This window comes from Callithrix jacchus, chromosome 1 (genome assembly GCF_049354715.1).
Source record: "Callithrix jacchus isolate 240 chromosome 1, calJac240_pri, whole genome shotgun sequence".
Classification (NCBI taxonomy): domain Eukaryota; kingdom Metazoa; phylum Chordata; class Mammalia; order Primates; family Cebidae; genus Callithrix; species Callithrix jacchus.
Genome location: NC_133502.1, coordinates 28,749,597 through 28,775,140, shown reverse-complemented (window position 1 = coordinate 28,775,140; position 25,544 = coordinate 28,749,597). Strand labels below are relative to the sequence as shown.

General features: G+C 50.3%; 1 protein-coding gene across 1 annotated transcript; it reads right to left on the bottom strand.

The window, feature by feature from the left end:
• Positions 1-174: 174 nt before the first annotated feature.
• LAMP1 (lysosomal associated membrane protein 1) lies at positions 175-23,671 on the bottom strand. Its single transcript, XM_035294671.2, has 9 exons — positions 23,424-23,671; positions 14,828-14,946; positions 10,913-11,129; positions 9,984-10,142; positions 3,703-3,890; positions 2,711-2,836; positions 1,902-1,968; positions 1,652-1,822; positions 175-1,093 (listed from the first exon to the last, which is right to left on the bottom strand). Exons 1-9 carry the CDS (start codon positions 23,470-23,472, stop codon positions 954-956), a joined length of 1,236 nt encoding a protein of 411 aa, XP_035150562.1. The 5' UTR covers positions 23,473-23,671; the 3' UTR covers positions 175-953.
• Positions 23,672-25,544: the final 1,873 nt, after the last annotated feature.

Genomic DNA, 25,544 nt, shown 5'->3' with positions numbered 1-25,544 from the left:
CCAAGACCGGCCTCGCCCCCATTTCCCTGAAGTCCTCTCCCTGCACCGAGACCGGCCTCACCCCCATTTCCCCGACGTCCTCTCACTGCACCGAGACAGGCCTCACCCCCGTTTCCCTGACATCCTTCTCTCATGAGCTCCCATTTTAGCTGACAAAAGGACAAGGCCCAGACAAAAAAGAAAGAGGCTTTTTATTACATTGTTACAGGCAATGCGTTACGTGAGCCAATGCTGTGTACAACCCCCAAGCCGCGGCGACACACCAGGAGCGCATCTAACATTGTACACAGCGCAGAACAGGATCACCCCGAATGTCAACAGAAGACCGAAATCACTTTACAAAAAACATAAAAATAACACCCATTTTTATAGTTAAAAAAGTGCCAGCCCTTGAGCCGCAGAGCATCAGAAACGCCCAAGGATGTGCCGCCGAGTGCCGCCCGTAGAATGGGGACAGGGCGCCAGCCGCGTGTGGCCTTTAAAGCTGAACTGGAGCACTTGAGACGCTCATCTCTGGAGTCTGTCTCAGGACTTTCCCTCTCTACTGTTGAAACTGTGAGTGACCTTCATGCGTCCCACCCGTGACGGCCGGAGGCTTTCCCTTTGTAAGGCTTCAATCTGAGTGCAGTAAAGAACCAAGAAACCAAACACCAGAATCTTAAAGTCAAACGAGAGCTGAGCCAGTGCCAATTTAGAGCAGCGCTCCCACCCTTCCTTAGAGTTCTACTTTGGTAAATATTAATGTTTAACCAGTTAGCAAAATATTTAACCCAGTTAGCAAAATTAACACCGTCATTTCAATAGTTACTCTGTTGTGCATAGTGAATGCTGCAAGATGAACTTCACGTTGAATGAAGCAGATTTGAGAAACGTTGCCAGAAAGTGTGCCTCCCTCAACAGGACCCTATGCCAGGGAAAGGACTGAGGCCCGCAGCCGCTGTGCCTGCACCGGGCTAGATCGTCTGGTAGCCGGCGTGACTCCTCTTCCTTCCAACGAGGTAGGCGATGAGGACGATGAGGACCAGCCCCGCCAAGGCGCCGCCCACAGCGATGGGGATCAGCATGTTGTTCTCGTCCAGCAGACACTCCTCCACTGCCAAGACACACGGACAGTGTCAGCTTCCACTCACACAGGGGCCTGCTAACAGGCCTCTCTCCCCGCCACTCCCCCACGTCAGCCACAAGCCAAGAGGAACTCTGGCAGACGGCTCCAGGTCCGGCTGTCGCTTGGGGGAGCCGCTGCAGAGACTGGCGCGCTCTGCACAGCTGGGAAACCACACATGTTTTCCCCCGGCTGGAATCAGGGGCTGTGGCTGGGCAGCTGTGCTGTGTCCAGAGCCTCCGGGCTTCCTGGAACACAGAGCACATCGGATGATGGTTTTGCATTCAACTTTCATGGGAGAAACGCCACCACTGTTCTTAAAATGACACCCTTACTCTCAAATGGTACCAGGGGTTCCCAGCTCAGAGATACGCTGGGCCTCTCTAAAGCAGGGGGAGTTTCCTCTAGAATCTCAGACCGGGAAGAAGAAACGGCTTGCATAGGAACAAGGGTGTTGCCCCAGGCCACACAGAAGCGATTAAATATCCACAGGTGGAGTCTGAAGTGCGTCCTCTACACCCCGGGACAGCTGCCCTCGGCGACACTCACCAGAGCCAAACTGGTCACCGTCCACCTTGAAAGCCTGGACCCAGACTTTGAATATGTTGACGGAAAGCGCCTTGGTGACGCGGACGCGCTCCTCGGCGTTGCACCTGTAGGAGTTGCCAACGGTGGCCTGCAGCGCTCTCAGGGAGTTGTTGGAGGCTTTAAATGTGGGGTCTGCAACACACACACAAGTCAAGTAACTCCGGGGCACTCTGGGTGGGGAGCAGGGGCTCCAGAGATTGTGGGTTCTCACCTCTGGCGTCAGGAAGAGTTGTATTCAACTGGATTCCTTGTAGGAAAAAACGGCTAGAACTTGCATTCTTAAAAAGAAAGATGATCTTTAACCACTGAGTAGACTCGAACATCTATCATTAAACTTGAAAGGTCATTTGGTAAAAAATTTGACTTCCCATGTTTCTAGTTTTTGAACAAAACTACAGAATATCCTGTCTATAAAAGGCCAGTGAATTCCAGTTAGTTCCTTCCACGCCCTTTTCTGAGAGTCTTGCTCTGTCGCCCAGGCTGGAGTACAACGGTGTGATCATGGCTCACTGCAACCTCAACTCCTGGGCTCAAGCGATCGTTTTATCACTTGTGGAGACAGAGCCTCCCTGTGCGGCCAGGCTGGTCCTTCCAGACCTCTTCATAGAGTTAGAGTCTCTGAGAAGCGGGGCCTGCAGGAGCTCTTACGGCACAGGAAAGCATGATTTGGAAAGTTCAAATGGTAGGAAACTGAACTGCTAATTCATCTGCACAGCGACTTAAAAAGATTGACAAGTGACATTTATATTCTTCCTAACTGTGTTGCTCACTGCACAGGAGTGCTCCAGGCAGAAAGGCCACCCCGTGGCTGTAGGGCAGCAGCGTCTGAGGCCAGAAGGCCTCGTGGCCTCACAGCAGCAGCCTTACCCCTGCAGCCACCCCACTGTGGGCACGGCAGCCCCGCCCAAATCGATTACTGAGTAACCAGGATTTTAAAAAGGCAGGAAAAAGTGAGGCTGCCTTGTTCCTAATTCTGCTACCCATGAGCAGACCCAGGGCACAAGGGACACCCGGCCTCACCATCCCAAACTGGAACAGCAGGACCGTGCCACCCTCATCGCGCAGCTCCAGGGTCACCAGGTGGGTGCCACAGCTCCCGGTGGCCAAGGTCTTGTTGGGGTTGATGTTGAGAAGTTTTGTCACCGTCTGTAAGACAACCAAGCAAGTCATCACCCCAGCCAGGTCCTCCAGATGCTCAAAAAAAGAAAAACAGTCCTGAAACCATGAATTCAAGGCCACATTTGTTTTAACCAAAACGAGAAGGAAGCACTGTAAGTCCACACTGGTACAGATTTCAGGATCCCAAGATGACTCCTGGCCACTGTGACAGCTGCTTTCAGAGTGTGGCGTCCCTGCGTGGATGGCACCAACCAGCACCACCTCCCCCTGCAGCCGTCAACCCTGCAAACTCGCCCCCACAAACCCATAGCCTGTCACTATTAGGGGAGAAAAACTATTTCAAAAGAAAAGTATAAATATGTAACACTTAAATGTCTCAATGATAAACATGTAAAGAAACCTTATCTTCTATCGGGGGCCACGTGAATGTTTTCAGGCTCCATGGGCCACACTGCTCCGCATGCCTGCTGGGACAGCAGCCTTGGACAATAGAACCAGCAGGACAACTGTGTGCCTACAAGATGGACTCACTGACACAGACACCCCAGCTCTTGTCCTAGAGGGTCCCATCCTGCAAGCTGAGCTCCCATCCCCACTTAAAGCATGACCTGCAGAGATGTGCACTCTCAGTACACAGGGAGCAGAGGTCCCGGCCCTACAGAGGCCTGCTGTTCCCCCTCAGGTGAGGCCCACCCTACAGCTCTGTCCCCCTCTCTCAGGTGAGGTCCCGGCCCTACAAAGGCCTGCTGTTCCCCCTCAGGTGAGGCCCACCCTACAGTGCTGTCCCCCTCTCTCAGGTGAGGTCCCGGCCCTACAGAGGCCTGCTGCTCCCCCTCAGGTGAGGCCCACCCTACAGCGCTGTCCCCTTCTCTCAGGTGAGGCCCCGGCCCTACCGTGTTGTCCTTCCTCTCGTAGGTGAGGTTCAGCTGCAGCCCCATGCTGGCCAGTAGGCAGGTCCCGTTGGTGCCGTTCACACTGTACTTGTTCACAGAGGGGCTCTCCGGCATGGGTGAGGGCGAGGGGCTGGGTGGTGCGGGCGGCGCTGTGGTCGGGGAAGGCCCGTCTTGTTCACAGCGCGTCTCTGCAGGAACAGTGGAGGGAATCCAGGTCTGGGTTTCTCATCATCAGCAGTTACAGTAAGATCCAAACTCAGAAACCAAACTGACAAGGTGGCTCTCACTAATGCCTTTCTAGACGTACAGGACAGAGCTGAGTCCTGCAGACAGCAGATGGCTCAGGCTTGCAGGGCACCCTCAGCCTCCAGCTCCCACTACCCAGAATGCCCCATGGCTGGACAGTGTCCACTGTGCCACCCTCTTCCTAAAGTGAGGGTGAGAGGGCCTTGAACGCTGTCACAAAGGAGTGAACATAGGAGGCTGTGCTGTGTGGCTGGCCACGCCACCTCACCCCTCCCCACCCCATGGGAAATGGTGATAACTCAGTCACTGCTCCCTGAACTATCAAATGGGTGCCAGTATTGTGCTGGAAACACCACCCAGAAGAAAAGAGGGTCCACGGCGCACACAGCCCGGCCAGGTGGGACGCAGAGCAGCCAAGGAGGCCCTCTGGCAGGACAGGGGTCAGGTGGCTCTGTGAGGACCCCATGTGTGAGCAGAGACGCAAAGGTGGGCAAGGCTAGCCAGCTGCCTTGGGTTTTCATCTGGGGAGGGGGCAGTGGTGGGGATGGACAAGCATCCTCACTAGGGAGAAAGCAGCAAGTGTGGGTGCATCCTGGACAGGAGGGCGCAGTCCAGGGAGTCTGTGGAGAGGGGCCATGTGGCACCCCAAGGAGACTGAGACGTCCAGGGAGTCTGTGGAGAGGGGCCACGTAGTACCCCGAGGACACTGAGTGGTTCAGGGAGTCTGTGGAGAGGATCCACGTGGCACCCCAAGGACAGTGAGTGGTCCAGGGAGTCTGTGGAGAGGATCCATGTGGCACCCCGAGGACAGTGAGTGGTCCAGGGAGTCTGTGGAGAGGATCCATGTGGCACCCCGAGGACAGTGAGTGGTCCAGGGAGTCTGGAGAGGATCCATGTGGCACCCCGAGGACAGTGAGTGATCCAGGGAGTCTGTGGAGAGGGGCCACGTGGCACCCCGAGGACACTGAGCAGTCTGAATGTGACTGTCCCTCAGCATCTAACCCACCAAGATGTTCACAACACACATTTATATTGAAAGTCAAGGCAGACTGAACTCGAGGTAGAGCTCTGCCGACTCTTCTGTGGCTGATACTCACAGCCACACACCATCAACCTTGAAATTAGGTTCTTTCTTTTACCACCTTGTTTCTGTGAGCACTCAAAAACAGGATTTATATAATTTCTACCCAATTCGATCTTTTCCACATCTCCACTAGGCTGAGTCGGCACAAGTGAGCCCCAAATATCCAGGTGGGCAACCCTGTGGGGGATCTGCCGCCTGTGACTCCATCGGCCACTTGTTGGTTCTGCTTCCATCTCAACTTTCAGCGACCAATTCCCAGCTTCACATCCCCTCTGCCTGGGGGAGGGGAGAGCCAGGACCCTTCGCCTACAACTGTACCCCAAGTGGTTCTGAGACACACAACTCAGGAGTCCCCCACGCCCCGGTGTAAAAGCCCTTTCTGGACAGAGCAGAAGATGGCAGAGAGGAGCTACGGTAACCACACCAAGCTCTGAAGTGACAGGCACCACGGCCACCGGGAGCCGTCCCAACCCAGGATGTGCTCACAGACCTCGCTCACTCCTTTCCAAAACAGCCTCAGCTGCCAGGCACAGTGGCTCATGCCTACAATCCCAGCGCTTTCAGAGGCCAAGGAGGAAGGACTGCCTGAGCCCAGGAGTTCAAGACCAGACCCCATCTCCACAAATTTTTTTGTTTTTAAATTAGCCAGGGCCAGGCGCAGGGGCTCACGCCTGTAATCTCAGCACTTTGAGAGGTCGAGGCAGGTGGATCATGAGGTCAGAAGTTCAAGACCAGCCTGGCCAAGATGGTGAAACCCCATCTCTACTAAAAATACAAAAATTAGCCAGGCACAGTGGCAGGTGCCTGTAATCCCAGCTACTCAGGAGGCTGAGGCAGGAGAATCACTTGAACCCAGTGTGGGTGGGGTGGAGGTTGTTGTGAGCCAAGATCACATCATTGCATTCCAGCCTAGGCAACAGAGTGAAACTGTTTCAAATAAAAATAAAAATAAAAAATTAGCCAGGCATGGTGGCATGTGCCTGTAGTCCCAGCGATTCAGAAGGCTAACTTGGGACGGTCACTTGAGCCTGGGAAGCTGAGGCTGCAGTGAGCTTGACTGTGCCACAGCCTGGGAGACAGAGCAAAGACCCTGCCTCAAAACCAAAAAAAGCAGCTTCACTGCTCCTTTATAAAATGTTACAGAACACAGCTAAACAGGCAAAAGTTAATGTGCAAAACCGGCCAGTCTAGATGGCCACACAACGCAGGAAAAAAGCATCACCTACGCTGCTCTGACAATGTTTAACGTGTGATCCACATTCGTTTATCACCTTGTTTCTGTAAAGTGGTCACAAGAAGTCAGGCTGGAAACACCATGCCTAATCACCAGTTTAGAAAGTCAGAACTTGAGGAATAAGTGTGGAAAATGTCCTCTTCCTTCTACCCGAATTACAAATGCAAACCCACATTCTCCTTCCTTGATCACATACAAAACACCAAGGTCCATCCAGCAGAGGACACGGAGGGAGAGATCATCACAGAACACACTGCCCGGGGAGAGATGGTGGTGCAGGAGCCTCTGGGGAGCCCTGAGAATCAGGAGGCCAGGGGCACACCTCCCCCACCCCCTCCGGAGAGCAGCGGGCAGCAGGGTCCTCCCAGACTCTGCTGTCTTTCCAAAGCCCACGTGCTCTGAAGGCCTCTCCTCATCTCCGGGCAGCAGCAGACACTCACACCCACCTGCATGCTGCAATTCAGGGCCTCAAGGGTGTATGTGAGATTAGAATGATTTCACCCACACCCTCTGTTACAGTCTTCAGTTATAATGCTGGGTGTGTCAGGCCTCGGGGCAGGCCTGACTGCCTCCCGCCCCTTTCACCTGTCCTAAGGCAGGACTCTCATCTTCCCCGCCTTTCTGATAGGTTTTTTTTTTTGAGATGGAGTCTCCCTCTGCCGCCCAGGCTGGAGTGCAGGGGCGCCATCTCTGCTCACTGCAACCTCCACCTCCCAGGTTCAAGTGATACTCCTGTCTCAGCCTCCAGAGTAGCTGGGGCTCCAGGTGTGCACCACCACGCCTGGCTAATTTTTGCATTCTTAGTAGAGACGGGGTTTTGCCATGTTGGCCAGGTTGGACTCCAACTCCTAGGCTCAAGTGATCCACCCACCTCAGTCTCCCAAACTGCTGGGATTACAGGTTTGAGTACCTGGTGAGGCCTGACTATAGGCCTTAAGACCCGCAGATAGGGTCCTGCCCTACCCACTAGGAGAAGAAACGCTGAGGTCATGAAGCTCCCACAGAAGCCCAAGAGGACTGGGTTTGGGAAGATCAAAATCCGCTTACCCCAGGGAGGTTCCTGGAGGGTGGCGCCCTGGAACGAGAAGGCATGGAAGCGCAGTGTCCGTGTCCCTCCCCATACCTCGGCCCCCGTGTCTCTTCCTCTGTGTCCTTTCCACTATCATTTATAATAAACCCATAAATGTTTCCCTGAGTTCTGTGAGCCACTGCAGCAAATTAATCAAACCCAAGAGGGGGTCACGAGAGCCCCAACTTGAAGCTGGTGGGTCAGAAGTTCCGGAGGCCCAGATTTCCGACTGGACTGGGGGTGGGGGGGAAGGCACTCTTGGGGAGGGAGCCCTCTTCCTGTGGGACCTGACCTTTCTCCGGGCAGATAGGTTAGAACTGAATCAGAGGACACCCAGCTGGTGTCCACTGCTTGGTGTGTGGGGAAAAGCTTGACCACATGTGGTCACAGAGGCCGTCTGTGTTGATGATGGCTGCTGGAAAGAGGCAGTTAGAGAGCTTTCCCTACACAAAAGGGTGAGATGTTTCACCATGGCTTCCCTCCATTTAAGCTGGGATTACAGGCATAAGCCACCCCACCCCCGGCCACATCAGCCCTACTTTTAAGATCCTCGGGAGAGAAGGTACAAAGTCCATTCAAAGATGGCTTGTGCTTTATTTCCTCTAAAAGTACAATCTGTGAGGTCCCCAAGCTTTCTTAGACAAGACGACGTGATGAACTGAAAGGCACGATGAATGAGGCCTTCTGGTCACAGAAAGTAAGTATTTTAGACTTTGTGGGCTGTGGCTCTCTGTGAAGACAACACAGCCCTGTCACTGCTCATGCACACGCAGCCACAGATACTGTGTAAATAAATGACTGTGGCTGGGCTCCGAGAGAACTTCATTTATAGACACTGAATTTTACACCATTTTCATGTGTCAAGAAATACTCTTTCAGATTTTTGGTATGTTAAGTTTATAAACATAAAACCCATTCTTAGCTCATGGGCCCTATGGAAACCGGAGGTGGGCAGGACCAACCCAGGACAGTGAGGGGCCGACCTGCAGGGGTCCTGGCTCTTCTGGGAGGGGTATGACAGGACGATACCCCCCCCCCCGCCCCAGCCCCCGACCCCAGCCCGGAGCCCAGCAGTCACTCCTCGGCCTCAAGCGAGAATGCTGAGGAATGCTGCAAACCAAAGGTCCCAAGATGAGAGAAGGCTGTCATGTCTCCATACATACTCCTACCAGCCAGGAGCCACCCTAAGGCAAAGTACAGGCACTCAAGTTTCAGCTAAATGACAATGACCTATGACCTATGACCTTCCTGGACTGCGGCTCGGGAGAGAAGCTCAACAGTAACAGGATTTACCAGGTGTTTGCCACTTGCTCTGTGCCAGATGCTGAGATACACACTCTGCATACATTTCCCTTTTAATTCTATCAACCTTCTAAGAAAGGCTTTTAATCTCATCCCACATGCAAAGAAACTGAGAAGTTAACTACCCTGCCCAAGATCTTGGGGCTAGGTGGCCTGGACCCTGCCTGACCCCAGAGCCCGGCGGCTGGATTAGCAGGTGCATCACTGCAGCCCTGACCTCCTCAGAGAGGCAGTGCTGGTCTTTCTGCACGTGTCCCTGAGCTGGCCGGCCAGAGCTGGATGGAGAGTAACACCAGGTTTCTGTGCGAAGGCAACTGGCTCAAACTGAGAGATCTGTGACCCTGACCCCATCATCTCTGGCCCAGTGAAGGCACAAAGGTTTCAACTGCTTTGCCCTTCTAACATTTTCAAGTCATAATTGTACGTATTTACCATGTGCGTCATGTTTTGAAATACATCTACCTGTGTGACAGCTAAAATCAAATACTTATCTTTTTATGGTGAGAAAAATCAAGATCTACTTAGCAATATTTAAGCCACAATATAGTATCACCTGCAGTCAAATGCTATACAAGAGATCTCTCCAACTTATTCCTCCGGTCTTCCTGAAACTACTTTTTTTTTTTCCCTGAGACAGAGTCTTACTCTGTCTCCCAGGCTGGAGTGCAGTGGTATGATCTCGGCTCATTGCTACCTCCACCTTCCGGGTCAAGCAATTCTCCTGCCTCAGCGTCTCAGTAGCTGGGATTACGGGCGCCCGCCACTTTGCCCGGCTAATTTTTGTATTTTTAGTAGAGACAGGGTTTCACCATCTTAGCCAGGCTCGTCTTGAACACCTGACCTCATGATCCACCAACCTCAGCCTCCCAAAGTGCTGGGATTACAGGCATGAGCCACCGAACCTGGTCTTCCTGAAACTTTCTATCTTTTGACCAACTTTACCCCTAACCCTTAGTGACCACCATTCTACCTCCCCGAGTACCACTTCTTTAGCTCCCACAGGAGTGAGACCACACAATAGCTTGTATCTGTCCTGGCACATTTCACCCCAATCTTCTACCCTTTTTAACTGACCTGTGTCTACCCTCATTTACAGGTCACCCTCCGTAGGAAGAAGTCTGAGAACATTCTGCAGAGATGTGTCCCTGGCTGTGCACACGCCCAGTGCCAGGACACAGAGAAGTGAGGTCACCCACAGTCACTGCAGCCCAACCACCCCATCGTTAGCACCAGAGGGTCAAGGGTCAGAGCCCAGTGCCAGGACACAGAGAAGTGAGGTCACCCACAGTCACTGCAGCCCAACCACCCCATCGTTAGCACCAGAGGGTCAAGGGTCAGCGTCCTACCTCCCCTGCTGAAACTGCTGTTGGAAAGGTACGCCTGGATGGTGGCATCTCGGAGCGTGACGGTCACGTTGCTCATGTGGACCTGGGTGCCACTAACACATCTGTATTTTTTATCTATATCTGCCCTGATGTCCGTTATAGATTCCACAGTCTTGGTTTCTAGATTAAAAAAAAAAAAAAAAAAAAAAATCACAATTACAAACACCTGGCTAATTACAATTGCAAAGTATTTGTAGTGCTTAGTTTATTTTATGTATTTTATATTTTTTATTTTATAATTATTTTTTAAGACGGATTCTTGCTCTATCACCCAGGCTGGAGTTTAGTGGCACAATCTCAGCTCACTGCAACCTCCAACTCCCGGGTTCATGTGATTCTCCTGCCTCAGCTTCCTGAGTAGCTGGGATTACAGATGCATGCCATCATGCCCAGCTAATTTTTGTATTTTTAGTAGAGAAGGGGTTTTACCGTGTTGGTCACACTGGTCTCAAACTCCTGAGCTTGTGATCTGCCTGCCTCCCAAAGTGCTTGGATTACAGGCATGAGCCACTACACCCGGCTGTGTGATTTTTGGTTTTTAGAGACAGTCTCACTCTGTCACCAAGGCTGGAGTGCAGTGGCACGAGCTTGGCTCATTGCAACCTCCGCCTCCTGGGTTCAAGCGATTCTCCTGCCTCAGCCTCCCAAGTAGCGCGCCACCACGCCTGGCTAATTTTTATATTTTTAGTAGAGACAGAGTTTCACAAAGTTGGCCAGGCTGGTCTCAAACTCCTGGCCTCAAGTGATCCATCTGCCTCAGCCTCCCAAAGGGCTAGGATTACAGGCATGAGCCACCATGCCCAGCCTGTAATACTTAGTTAAACATAACTTTAGACAGTCCTCCAACCCAATTTTCTATCGATTCACAATCAGTGCATTGTGGTTCTTACCATTGGAGCTTGCATTGGGGAAAAGGTGCGTGTCTGACAAGTTATAAACAAAACTCATCAGCTGGACACTGTAACGTGTTGCATTTCTCGTGAACTTGAGGGTTAGCATATGTTCTTTTCCAAAACCAATCACGAGACTGGGGTCAGAAGTGTTCTCTTTTCCACAGGAGCTACTGTTGAGCATTTCTGCATCTGAAGGCAGGTCAAAGGTCACATTCTAGAATAAACACAATTAAATATAACCCAATTGGGTTCAGGTTATTAAAAGTTCAAAGAAAGATTTTCTGTAAGTCTGATATAAACTTATACTCTATTTCTACCTGAGGTATCACTACTGATATATTCATTTTTAATATAAACAAAAAAACAAAAAACATCAGTATTACAAGTCAGTAAACAGACTAAAAAGTATTTCAAGTCTAAGAGAAAGTTGGCTTATTCATACAATCAAAAATTCGTAGCTGGGTGTGGTGGCTCAGACCTCTAATTCCAGCACTCTGGGAGGCTGAGGTGGGAGGATTGCTTGCGCCCAGGAGATCAAGACCAGCCTGGGCAACATGGCAATACCCCAGCTCTACAAAGACAAAAGAAATGACAGACATGGTGGTGTCCGCGTGCAATCCCAGCTACTCAGGAGGCTAAGGCAGGGGGATTGCTTGAGCCTAGGTCTGAGGCTGCAGTGAACTACGACTGCTCACTGCACTCCAGCCTGGGCAACAGAGCAACAAAACAACCCTACAGACTCAATTCCTATTAATATAATTTCTAACAGCATTTAAAGTGTCTTGAAACTGAAACAATTCATCGCAGTTTCAGGGTAAGATAAATATTTGAGAAAAGCTATCACTACTTTTTTGGCTATTGAAATGTTCATTTAAATAATGTTTCTTTAAACAAAGAAGGTGTTTATTGCAGAAGTGTTTGAATTCTGTTGGTAAGCAAAACCAACAACTGGAAAACCTCCTATGTTCATCAAAATAAACTGGACAGGTCAAATGAACGACAGCGAAGCAGTACACTGTGTGGTCCAAAAAAACGGCAAAAAAAGCTACACAAGGTGATAAGACACGTTTTTTGAGATGATAACGTGCTTAACAGTGTACAGGTGACCTCATTTGCGAAACAATTTATAACAAAATAGTTTAAATATTCAGTCGCCAAGACCAAATATTTAAAAAGTGATATAGAAATTAAATAAAAAGTGCTTGGAGGCCAGGTACGGCGGAGCACGCCTGTAATCCCAGTACCTTGGGAGGCCAAGGCAGGCAGATCACCTGAGGTTGGGAGTTGAGACCAGCCTGACCAATATGGAGTCTCTACTAAAAATACAAAGATTAGCTAGGTGTGGTGGTGCATGCCTGTAATCCCAGCTACTCGGGAGGCTGAGGCATGAGACTCCTCACTCAAACCTGGGAGGCGGAGGACACAGTGAGCCAAGATCTTGGCACTGTACTCCAGATGCCTGGTGGACAGAGTGCAACTCTGTCTCAGAAAAAAAGAAAAAAAGCTTTGACAAGTATTTATAATTTGAGACTTTTTTTTTTTTTTAAAGACTGTCTCACTCTGTCACCCAGGCTGGAGTGCAGTGGCAAGATCATAGCTCACTGCAGCCTTGACCTCGTGGGCTCAAGCAATCCTCCTGCCTCAGCCTCCCCAGTAGCTGGGACCACAGGCACACACCACCATGTCTGGCCTTTTTTCCCAAAGGAGAGATATGACCTCACTATATTGTCCAGGCTGGTCTGGAACTCCTGGGCTCAAGTGATCCTCTTAGCCTCCCAAAACTCCCAAAGTGCTGGGATTACAGGCATGAGCCATCACGCCCAGCCCTGAGACATTTTTATAGAACAAAACCTTCTCAGTTTTCAGTGTTTTGTTTGTTTTAAGATGAGTTTCACTCTTGTTGCCCAGGCTGGAATGCGATGGTCCAATCTTAGCTCACTGCAACCTCTGCCTCCCAGGTTCAACTGATTCTCCTACTTCAGCCTCCTGAGTAGCTGGGTTTATAAGCACCTGCCACCATGCCCGACTAATTTTTTTCTTTGTATTTTTAGTAGAGACAGGGTTTCACCATGTTGGCCCAACTAGTCTCAAACTCCTGACCTCAGGTGATCCACTTGCCTCGGCCTCCCAAATTGCTGGGATTACAGGCGTGAGCCAAGCCCGGCCTTTTTCTTCAGTTTCGACAGAGGCCACATTTACCTAGAGACCAGCACGAATGAATCAGTAAGGGCCCAGCAGCTGGCAGAAAGCCCCGCACACACTCAAGAACTGCAGTCCTCCCAGCAGTCCTGGGCCTGCCACGACCCTCTGAGTGGCAGTAGAGAGATTAGTGTCGATGTGGAGGTGTGAAAGGAAAAAGGGTCATTTCAACAAAGCACTGAAGATCAGATTTTGTTCAGGGATATATTCAAAAGAACCAACGTAAAATAGCCAGGCACAGCGGCTCACGCCTGTAATCCCTGCACTTTGGGAGGCTGAGGTGAGAGAATTGCTTATTCATGAGCTCAAAACCAGCCTGGGTAACATGGAGAAACTCTGTTCCTACAAAAAATATAAAAAATTAGCCAGGCATGGTGGCATGCACCTGAAGTCCCAACTACTTGGGGAGCTGAGGTGGGAGGATCACTTGAGCCCACGAGGTCAAGGCTGCAGTGAGCTGAGATCACGCCACTGCACCCCAACCTGGGCCACAGAGTGGGAAGCAGTCTCGAAAAAACAAAAACAAAAAAACAACATTACGAAGAGTATGTGAAATGTCTATAATAGATAATTAACAAGTACAATAAATGCATGCCACTCATTTGCTAGAAATCTAAATTACAAAAGGCTTTAGTAATCCCATAGAAACACAAAGCCATTTCAACAAAACTACTCAGGAACATTTTAATCAAACTAGTCCACTGTTTGTAGCACTGCATGTCAAATAACCATTTAGATACATTTCTTGGACTATAAGAATTTCTCTAAAATAAAGCAAAAAAGCCACATTCACAGAGCATGAGAAAGAATTCAAGGCTGGGTGCGGTGGCTCATGCCTGTAATCCTAGCACTTTGGGAGGTGGGCAGATCACAAGATCAAAAGATAGAGACCACCCCGGCCAACACTGTGAAACCCCATCTCTATGCTGTGGTGGCGCGTGCCTGTAGTCCTAGCTACTCAGGAGGCTGAGGCAGGAGAATTGCTTGAATCCAGGAGGCAGAGGCTGCAGTGAGCCAAGATTGTGCCACTGCACTCCAGCCTGGCGACAGAGCGAGACTCTGTCTCAAAAAAAAAAGGAAAAAGAATTCAAGACAATTTACCAACTACCAGTAGGAGAGTGTGTGCAACAAATTATGGTGAACTAACATAATAAAGTATTACATCGTGATTATAAAAGACAACCATGAAGAAGACTAGAGCCGGGCGTGGTGGCTCATGCCTGCAATGGCAACACTTTGGGAGGCCGAGGCACGTAGATCACTTGAGATCAGGAGTTTGAGACCAGCCTGGCCAACATGGCAAAACCCCATCTCTACTAAAAACACACAAACTGGCCGGGCATGGGCAGGGGGAACCTGTAGTCCCAGCTACTCAGGAGGCTGAGGCAGAAGAATTGCTTGAACCCAGGAGGTAGAGGGTGTGGTGGGCTCAGACATCACTGCACTCCAGCCTGGGCAACAGAGCAAGCCTCCGTCTCAAAAAAAAGAGAAAACCAGAAAAATGTTGGTAACGGTGAGATGCAGCACAAAGAAAGGCCTGTGACTGACTGTAGCCACGGCGCAGACAGCACAGGACACTGACCGTGCCAGAGGAAGCACGCAGGAGGGAAAGCACCAGGTTCAGATGGGGCCATTGTTCAGACCTGGTAGAGACGTTCAGAACCACCTTCCCACACATACCAGGGAAGCGTGAAGTGCCCTGGTGCTTCCTACCTTAGAGCCACTCCTGGAGTCGTAGTTCACTGAGAAGGCAGCAGAGAAGTTGGCCATTATGCAGGCAGTGCCGTTGCTATTCTTCACCACAAACACTGACGACGCACAATGCAGGAGGCCTGTCAATGCCGGGAAGAGACGGAGACCATCACAGACTTCAGAAAACACAACTGAGTACTCCCGTTTTCCACAGCTGTAGCAGCCTTTACTATAGGATTCCACTGTGCATTTTGTTGTTGTTGTTGTTCATTTTTGTTTTTGAGACGGAGTCTCGCTCTGTTGCCGAGGTTGGAGTGCAGTGTCATGATCTCAGCTCCCAGCAACCTCCTAACCTCCTCCTTCTGGGTTCAAGTGATTCTCCTGCCTCAGCCTCCCAAGTAGCTGGGATTACAAGCATGTGCCACCAAACCCAGCTGGTTTTTGTATTTTTAATAGAGATGGTGTTTTGCCATGTTGGCCAGGCTGCTCTTGAACTCCCGACTTCAGGTTATCCACCTGTCTCGGCCTCCCAAGGTGCTGGGATTACAGGTGAGAGCTCCCACGCCCAGCCCTGCATTTCTTAAATCCACTGAAGAACCAGACACATGGATCTGCAGCCAGTTCACCTGGTGCCCTGTCCCTTGCGGATACTATTCTGGAATTGTTTTCTCTAAACCCATCTGACGAGTTTGCCAACCTGGTCTATTGCTGTTTAGTGCTTTATTTCAGAACACTTATCAGGAAGGCACATGTCAATTTCTGGGTCATCCTAGGCACGCGTTGCTGCACATTTCTCAGAAGATCTCCGTAAGATGTGGTGGGCCTTGAAGGCACAACTCGCCCTTCTGTGGAAATCCATGGGAGTCTGTAGTAGCTTTCACTGTGGTCCTCAACTGCTACTTAACATGTGGTCAGTATTCTTTCTCACACACTGTGATATGGCAAGAAAAGCCAGGGACTCAGGCCAGGTGCAGCGGCTCATGCCTGTAATCCCAGCACTTTGGGAGGCCAAGGTGGGCGGATCACGAAGTCAGGAGTTCAAGACCAGCCTGACCAATATGGTGAAACCCTGTCTCTAATACAAAAAATTAGCCGGGCATGGTGGCACGCACCTGTAGTCCCAGCTTTTCAGGAGGCTGAGGCAGGAGAATCACTTGAACCCAGGAGGCAGAGGTTGCAGTAAGCCGAGGTCATGCCACTGCACTTCAGCCTAGGGGACAGAGCGAGACTGAGTCTTGGAAAAAGAAAAGAAAAGAAAAAGCCATGGACTTAAAGAGCTGAGCTCTGCCCAATTTCAGAAAGGTCCTCACAGTGCCGCACATCTGGTGGAGTGGCCTCCCTTCCCCATCCTGAAGCAAAAGGACAGAACTGAAGCTCTGTAAGTCTTTTTAGCTTCACAGTGGTCACTGCTAAGTACCTCTCTGGCTTATTCATACCCCACTTCCCTGATCAAGATGCTTGGCAACAAATATAATCTGATCACTACATAGAGACACTGCTAATTGTACAAATCACACATTACACAGTTCTTTCATTACAGACTGGCAAAAATAGGTGTTTTTGCTTGTTCTAAAGCCAAACACCTATCAGCCACCACAGTGAACCATGCAAAAATGACATGCTTTTACTTGTCTCTGCCATTACAAGCCATGCACGCCAGTCCAGTGAGCACTCAACACCCGGGGGCTCATCTTACACTTCATCGGCACAGCCTTCCAATGACACACACACCTGGGTCTCATTTGTCACTCTAAGGTGACATTGTGAGGGCCAATACTGAAAGAGAGGACACTCAGCTTTTCACTGAAAATCCTATTCCCTGGAGAAGTAATGGATTCCAACAAATCCAACTCACTTCAACCTCGGGCCTTTCACAAAATAAAATCTTTAGAGCAACTATTCTTCAAGCATAAAAGAAGGCATATTACCAGAAGTCCCACCTATCTTCCCTTGAGCTTCTGGTAAAGGAAATACCAAAATCTATGTCCACAAAGGAAAGGTGCTGCTGGGGCCCAGCACTTTGGGAGGCCAAGGCAGGTGGATCACAAGGTCAGGAGTTCAAGACCTCATGATCCACCTGCCTTGGCCTGGGAGCCTGCCCAACATGGTGAAGCCCTATCTCTACTGAAAATATAAAAATTATCTGGGCGTGGTGGCAGGCACCTGGAATCCCAGCTACTCAGGAGGCTGAGGCAGGAGAATTGACTGAACCCAGGAAGCGGAGGTTGCAGTGAGCCAAGACTGCGCCACTGCACTCCATCCTTAGTGACAAGAGCGAAACTCTGTCTCAAAAAAGGAAAAGAAAAGGTGCTACATGACAATAAAACAGAGCAGGGTGTGCAAGGAAACCTGCGATCGAACGTCCTGCTTTACTGCGTTTTTCAACCCACACCCTTCAACACTCAGGCAAGATCATACTAACAGCACTTCCAATGAATCTAGAGAATCCAGAATATTCTATCCCTTTTCCACATAGTAAACGTTTCTTAAAAAGAGAGAAAATATTCTCACTCCTGTGAGAGATCAGAATGAGTTTACAGAAGCGACAGCAGATGCCTGAAAGGCAGAAGCAGTGGACAGGCAGACCCAGCAGATACCAGAGAAAGCCTTACTATTGACTGGAACTTAGCGTGGACAGGGCCAATGCCCACCCTCGCCCTCAGCTGAGAAGCCATATGGCTCACAGCCACCACTGACAAGATGGACAGCCACATGGGAGCACCCACAAGCCAGCTTTTATTAAGCTGTCCAAAAATAAAAGTTTCCTCAAACACTTTTTACTGATCCAAAGCACTTCATTAGGAAATATTTCACACTGAGTCACTTTTCAACTACACAATTTTTTTTTTCATTTAGTAAATATGCTGAGGGTTTCAGCTTTTTTATTTTATTTTTTGGAGACTCACTCCTGCCCATGCTGAAGTGCAGTGGCCCCCCCACCTCCCGGGTTCAAGCGATTCTCATGCCTCAGCCTCCTGAGTAGCTGGGACTATAAGTTTGTACTGCCACGTCCAGCTACTTTTTGTATGTTTAGTAGAGATGGGGAGACAGGGTTTTGCCATGTTGGCCAGGCTGGTCTCCAACTCCTGGCCTCAAGTAATCCACCTGCCTCAGCCTTACAGAGTGCTGGGATTATAGGCATGAGCCACCACACCCGGCCAGGTCTCAGCTTTCAGAGGAAAATAAATATTATTAAAACAAATTTAAAATATGCTTTGGCAGCACAAGATGCCTGTATTACTCTGGAGAGGCCCAGAAATTTTGAGTCATTAAAATAAACTTACCCTCAGAAGACAATTTTGGTAAAGCAGAAAATAACAGCATTAGCACACAGAACTGTAAGAGAAATGTATGTATGCTAATGATCAGAAGTTTTTAAAAAAATTCCACAACAGTGGCATTGGTTAAGAAAAAAAGGTGAAAAAAAAACCCTTCTCAAATAAGTGACAATGTTTCCAGTAACCTAACAGGTGTCACAGCCAAACAGGACAGCCGCTGGCAGCACTGCCAAGCTGGGTACCCTAACCTCCTGGTGACTGCTATCTCTAGCAGTCCTGTACTCACACACAGGATCACTTCTCCAGGGATCACAGAAAGGAGTAACTGCGGCTTGTTCCTTCAAAATGCTCCCACTTGGAGGAATTCTATTCTCTGAAACCGGTGCCGCTGTGGGAAGCATGTGTGCTTCGGAGTCAGAGGCCTCAGTTCTGGGCAGCTCCTTCAGCACTGAGCAGGGCCAATCCCCAGTCTACATGCCCATGAGGAGGAGGATTCGCCAATGCCTCAGGCCCGTCGGAGCACCTGAGCACCTTGTGCCCGGCACTGACACCAGCTTTGATGTCTGCTATTATTAAACATCCACACAGATACACAGAGTTCCTATCAAGGTCATCATTCAATCCTCAGTAATTGACACAAAATATCGAAAATGATCTTATTTCACAAGCACCTGGAATGCACTCACTTTGTGCCAGGTGCTGCTCTAAGCACATCCCAATTATCAGACAACTCCAATAGGGAGACTAAGGCACAGAGAGGTCAACTACCCTGCCCAGGTCACGCAGCTAGTGAGGGTGCAGACCCCAATCTAGCAGGGCATCTTCTGACCCACAGCACCTGCCACTTCAGAAACACACTGCCTCTCCAGCACTTGAAGACTGAGGGAATAGGCTTCAAATCAGGAAACACTGGCTGGGTGCAGTGGCTCATGCCTGTAATCTCAGCACTTTGGGAGGCTGAAATGGAGGACTGCTTGAAGCTAGGAGTTCTAGACCAGGTTGGTAAACACAGCAAGACACTGTCTCTTAAAAAAATAAATTTTGGGGCTGGGCACGGTGGCTCACGCCTGTAATCCCAGCACTTTGGGAGGCTGAGGCAGGTGGATCACGAGGTCAAGAGATCGAGACCATCCTGGTCAACATGGTGAAACCCTGTCTCTACTAAAAACACAAAAAAAAAATTAGCTGGGCATGGTGGCACGTGCCTGTAGTCCCAGCTACTGGGAGGCTGAGGCAGGAGAATTGTTTGAACTCAGGAAGCGGAGGTTGCGGTGAGCCGAGATCGCGCCATTGCACTCCAGCCTGGGTAACAAGAGCGAAACTCCATCTCAAAAAACAAACAAACAACAACTTTATTTTGGCTGTGCAGAGTGGGTCACACCTGTAATCCCAACACTTTGGGAGGCCAAGGCAGGCGGATCACCTGAGGTGAGGAGTTCAAGACCAGCCTGATCAACAGAGAGAAACCCCATGTCTACTAAAAATACAAAATTAGCTGGGTGTGGTGGCACATGCCAGTAATCCCAGCTGCTAAGGCAGGAAAACTGCATGAACCCAGGAGGTGAAGGTTGCGGTAAGCCGAGATTGTGCCACTGCACTCCAGCCTGGGCAATAAGAGCAAAACAAAACTCCATTTCTCTCTCTCTCTCTCTCTCACACACACACACACATAATTTTATTTTTAAAAATTTATTAAAAAACCACATCTTAGTTTATCTTGGCTTGATTCTTTTAAAAATGGCATTTTTATTCTACTTAACCAGTGATGAACATTTACAAAGAATTAAAGGGAAAAAAATACCAACCCAGGTACTGAGTCACAACCTCTAGAGGGTATAAATGTATATATTTCTTTATAATTTTTTTGTAGAGACACTGGTCTCGCTATGCTGCCCAGGCTGGTCTCAAGCAATCCTCCTGCTTTAGCCTCCCAAAGCACTGAGATTACAGGCATGAGCCATTGTGCCTGGCTGCGGTATGTATATTTCTAAAAAGCTGATCATCCTGGCCAATATGGTGAAACCCCATCCCTACTAAAAATATAAAAATCAGCTGGGCATGGTGGTGCGTGCCTGTAGTCCCAGCTACTCGGGAGGCTGAGGCAGAAGAATCACTCAAACCCAGGAGGTGGAGGCTGTGCATGTGTTTAAGAGACACTGCTACATAACTGATCCTTTCTCCATACATGTACTCATCACTTACTACGTGTCAGCTAAGGAAGGGAGATACACAGACTAATCCCAGTGCAGCTGAATGGATGCTGCCGTGTAGAAGCACAGACAATAAAAGTCCTGGGGTACAGAGGAGAGAGGGGAACACTGTCCAGGATGGGTCTAATGTAATACAACTCAAAACCACAGGGCCACAAAGACATTCTGATCTCCAATCTACTGATGAATTCATTCTTTCCACTGCATAACTGACAATCTCCACAATCAAAGGTAACATTAGTTAGTGGAAAATTTTTTTTTTGAGACAGAGTTTCACTCTTGTCGCCCAGGCTGAAATGCAATGGTCTGATCATGGCTCACTGCAACCTCCACCTCCCAGGTTCAAGCAATTCTCCTGCATCAGCCTCCTGAGTAGCTTGGCTTACAGGTGCCTGCCACCACACCTAGCTAATTTCTGTATTTTTTTTAGCAGAGATGGGGTTTCACCATATTGGCCAGGCTGGTCTCAAACTCCTGACCTCAGGCGAGCCACCCACCTTGGCCTCCCAAAGTGCTGGGATTACAGGCGTGAGCCACTGTGCCCGGCCAAGTATGAAATTTTTCAAACCTCCTAAGTGACAGCTGTTCATGTGGAAAGGGTAAGGACGTTATCCTGCTGACATTAATGGTTTAAAGGGTCACATTATGCAATCACAGCTAATTCTATCTATCAAGACAAAGTTTCAGTTCATGCTTTTCTGAGCTTTTTTTTTTTTTTTTTAAGATGGGTTTTCACCGTGTTGGTCAGGCTGGTCTTGAACTCCCAACCTCCGGTGATCCACCTGCCTTGGCCTTCTAAGTGCGTGGATTACAGGCGTGAGCCAGCGCGCCCAGCCGCTTTTCTGAACTTTCTAAGTATTCAAACACAGTAGCTTTAAGCAATGCCTAATTATTAATGTACGGGAAATTAGAAATTGAAAAGTATTTTAAAAGATGCTTTTTGGTGAAATTGCACATTAAAATAAACATTTTAAATACCTTTAAATAAAAGTTGTTAAAAGGCTTTTTTTTTTAAAGTTAGATTTTGGACAGGCACAGTGGCTCATGCCTATAATCCCAGCACTTTGGGAGGCACGAGGTCAGGAGTTCCAGACCAGCCTAGCCAGCATGGCGAAACTGTGTCTCTACTAAAAATACAAAAATTAGCTGGGCATGGCGGCATGCACCTGTAGTCCCAGCTACTAGGGAGGCTGAGGCAGGAGAACTGCTTAAACCCAGGAGGTAGAGGTTGCAGAGAACCCAGACTGAGCTACTGTACTCCAGCCTTGGTGACAGAGTGATTAAAAAAAAAAAAAACAAAAAAAAACAAAACAAAACAAAAAAACAAAACAAAACAAAAAAGCACAGAGGTGAAAACAATTAAAAACAACAACAAAAAATTGGGCCAGGTGCAGTGGCTCACACCTGTGATCCCAGCACTTTGGGAGGGCAAGGTGGGTAGATCACAAAGTCAGGTGTTTCAGACCAGCCTGACTAACATGGTGAAACTCCGTCTCTACTAAAAATACAAAAATTAGCCAGGTGTGGTAGCTCGAGGCTATAATCCCAGTTTCTCAGGAGGCAGAAGAATCGCTGGAACCCAGGAGAAAGAGGCTGCAGTGTGCCAACATCGTGCCACTGCACTCCAGCCTAGGCGCCAGAGCAAGACTCCATCTCAAACAAACAAAGTTGGATTTTAAATAGAAAACTTAAGACACAATGGAACAGACCTCGGAAGGCTAACTACACGAACAATATTCCAGTATTCCTATCACAGTATTAGGGAGTCGTGGATGTTTCTCATTTTTAAAGTGAGTTTTTAAAACCGGAAAGAAAACATCAAAGTCATGAGGCCTGTGAGCATCTGTACAGAACAATGCAGTTGCTGTGACGTGACAGAACTCGTTTCGGCAACTCCTCTCGTTAACCACACCTGACTCTGTCACAGGGCCCGAGCACGGCTTCAGGCTTACTACTGGAGTAAGTTCACCTCTGTGGCTACCCACGCAGTTCAAGTAATTCATTTCAAGCGAAACAAAGTGAAACCAAAATCCATTCACTCACATAACAATTTTAGAGTTGGATGGGACTAATGAGGGATTTAAAGAAGGAAGGTGTGTAGGGAGCGTATTTCTGTATCTACTTAACTCGCATACACTCCCCCAGCTTAATTCTACAGCACCTTTCAGGTACTGCCATTTAAGATAATCTTCCCAAATTACCAGGAGGGATTGAGAAAACAGCGTCGGGGGCGGGGCAGGGGAGGCCCTCGGGACTGTCTTAAAGAGACAGCACACATCCTGTTATTAAGACAGAATAAATGAGAACGAAATTCACGAGTCAATACAATCTGGAGCACCTACTGCCCGTCTGTCTGAGCTCTATAAACTGACAGAAGAGAACGGTGCTTCCCCACGTGTTCCCGGGCCTCGCATTTCGGCTTACAGGAACAGCGCTCTTTACTTCCTAAATGAACATTGCCATCTCGAGTCTGACGCCAGCTTTCCCTCATCTTGTCTGCCATGGAATTTCGTAAAATCCCAAAGATAACTTTAAAAATTATTTTAACATAAACGTGAATTCACAGTAACATGCACACACACGCAGCCCCACACCGCTGAAAGAGGAGAAAGGTTCAAGTACAAAGGTGGGGAACGCTCGCGCTGGCCTCTCCCTGTCCTGGGTGAAATCCGTGTCGGCAAGTGCTCGATTCTAGGTCACTCGCCCGGGGGCTGAGACCACTCACGTCCCTGCCACCTTCGGGGGCGCAGCCTCGTCTACATCTCACCGCCTCAACTTGCCAGGAAACTAGACAAGACCACAGCTGTCCTGAAAGCACCAGACGCCGAGCAAGCCCTCGAAGTTCCCTTCGGACACAACACCCGAGAAAAACTCAGCTCAGTGACTCCAACCCGAGAGGAGCCAGGTCCTGGGACGACATCTCCTGGTCCCCCAAGCACCTGCCACTGGGCTCTGCGACCCCACGACGCCGGGAAGGACCCGCCCGAGGGCACAGGGGGCTGGGGCTGAGAGCAGTGGGTGAGGGGCGACCCGCGGCACAACGACCCGGCAGCCCCCCTACCCCCCCAGACCCAGGGGCCGCATCTCCGCCCATCCCGCCGCTCCCACGTCCCGCCACGACCCCCTCACCGAGCAGCAGCAGCAGCAGGGGCCGCCGGGCGCTGCCGGGGGCCGCCATGGCGCGAAGCGGCCGGGGCCGGTGCGTGGGGCCGGGACGCGGAGGCGGTTCGGCCGCGGGAAAGCCGGGCGCGGGGGCGACGGCGGGGCGCGGGAGCCAAGGGCGGGCGCGGGAGACCGCGGCGTTCCCGGACGCGAGAGGCCGAGCCACCGCGACGCCGGCACGAAAGAGAGACCCCGCGGCCAGCAGCGCCTGTCACGTGAGCTGCGCCGCGCCCTGACGTCACGTGACTCCGCGGGTCTCGCGAGAGCGCGCGCGTCGGGCGGTGGCGGCTGCGCTCCCCGCAGGTGCGGCAGCTCCCAGCACCGCACCGCCTCGCGCGTGGTAGAGGCAGGCACGTGACCCGCGGCAGCATGTGACCCTGGACCCACGTGACCCGGCCTGCCCCCGCGGCCCCAGGACTACCCCGGGCCCCGAAAGGGGAAGCGTGCTGACCTCGGGGAAAAGGAAGAGGAAGCCTCGTAGCTGGAGAAAGTGGGGAGGGAGGAATCCCGCGAGGGGAGAAAGGGCAGTCGGAGCGCGGACGCCCAGGCTCCTCGTCACCCTGCCAGGCCGGAGCGGCCGCGTCCCGGCCGTGGGCGTCCTTATGGACTGGCGGGCTGCCGGGGTGGCAGCGTGGGTGACCCGCCGGGTGCGCAGTAGGGGTGGGCGAAGGGTCACCCAGGGAGACCGCTGTGCCCCAACCCCTGAGTGGTTTCAGGAAGGAAAGAAGGGATTTGCAATCAGGTCATGGAGGCTTTCCACTCGTGAATCGCAGGCTGAGGGACGAGGTCACCGGGCTGTCCCAGGTGAAGGTGAAGGTGATGGCGATGCTTTCAGGCGTATGTAAATTTCCTGTCGGGCCGGGCGCGGTGGCTCACGCCTGTATTCCTAGCACTTTGGGAGGCCGAGGTGGGTGGATCAACTGAGGTCAGGAGTTCAAGACCAGCCTGGTTATCATGGTGAAACCCCAACTTACAAAAAAAAAGAAAGAAAGCTCCTGGGCTCAATCCTTTCTATAAATGAGGTTTAGGGAAGCTTAAATTTCAATTTCAGCACCTTTCTCTCTGAGGGTGAATGCACAGTTACCGCCCTCTGACTAGCCAAGGTGGTCTTTTCCTCCTGGGAGAGGTATGTTTGGTGTTCACACTGAGTATGTCGTGGGGTGGTTGTACTGTCTGCTCTGAGTTAGGACAGTTGCACAGGGAGGGCAATGAAGGAGGCGGTTGGTCCACGGCAAAGGTCAGTCGTCTGAAGGAGGGAAGTCTGGTCTCTGGTCTCTTAGTCATTCACAGAACAAGAACACGAGGCCGAGTGGTCACCTATGAGCCTCAGCAGTCCAAGAAGCTGAATTGTCAAGCATGCTGCATGACCAGGCTACAGGGCTTAGCTTCCCCTGGGCGCAGGAAACGTAGAGGCTCCTGAAATTTTCTTCTGCGATTTCTGCCACTGGAATTGAGGTTTGGTAGCTGATACATGGGCTCAGCATTTAGGTAAAATTGACATAAGCGCACAGTCTTTTATGACAATTTTACAGGATATTTTAAATAAAAATAGAATAATATAATGAACCCCATCGTGCCTACCACTGTTGCCACTTAAAACAACTTTTAAAAGTTAGTCTCACTGTTTTGCCCACTCAGGAGTACAGTAACTCAGTCCTAGCTCACTGTAGCCTCAGCCTTCCGGGCTCAAGTGATCCTTCCACCTCAGCCTCCCAGGTAGCTCAGACCACAGGCATGCACCGTCATACCTGGCCAATTTATTTTTACTTTTAAGTAAAAGACAGCGTTTGCCATGTTGCCCAGGCTGGTCTCAAACTCCTGGGCTCAAGTGATCGTCCCACCTTGGCCTCCCAAAATGCTGGGATTATAGGTGTGAGCCACGACGTCCAGCCCAGTTATCAACATTATGGCTGAGCTCGCCTTAGGCATTGGTAGGTCACAGTTGGGATCCATGATTTCATCAAGAAGCCCTGGTTCGGGTGGGGCACAGTGGCCTGAACACTGTCATCCCAGCACTTTGGGAGTCTCAGGTGAGAGGATCCCCTGAGGACAGGAGTTTGAGACCAGCCTGGTCAATATGGTGAAACC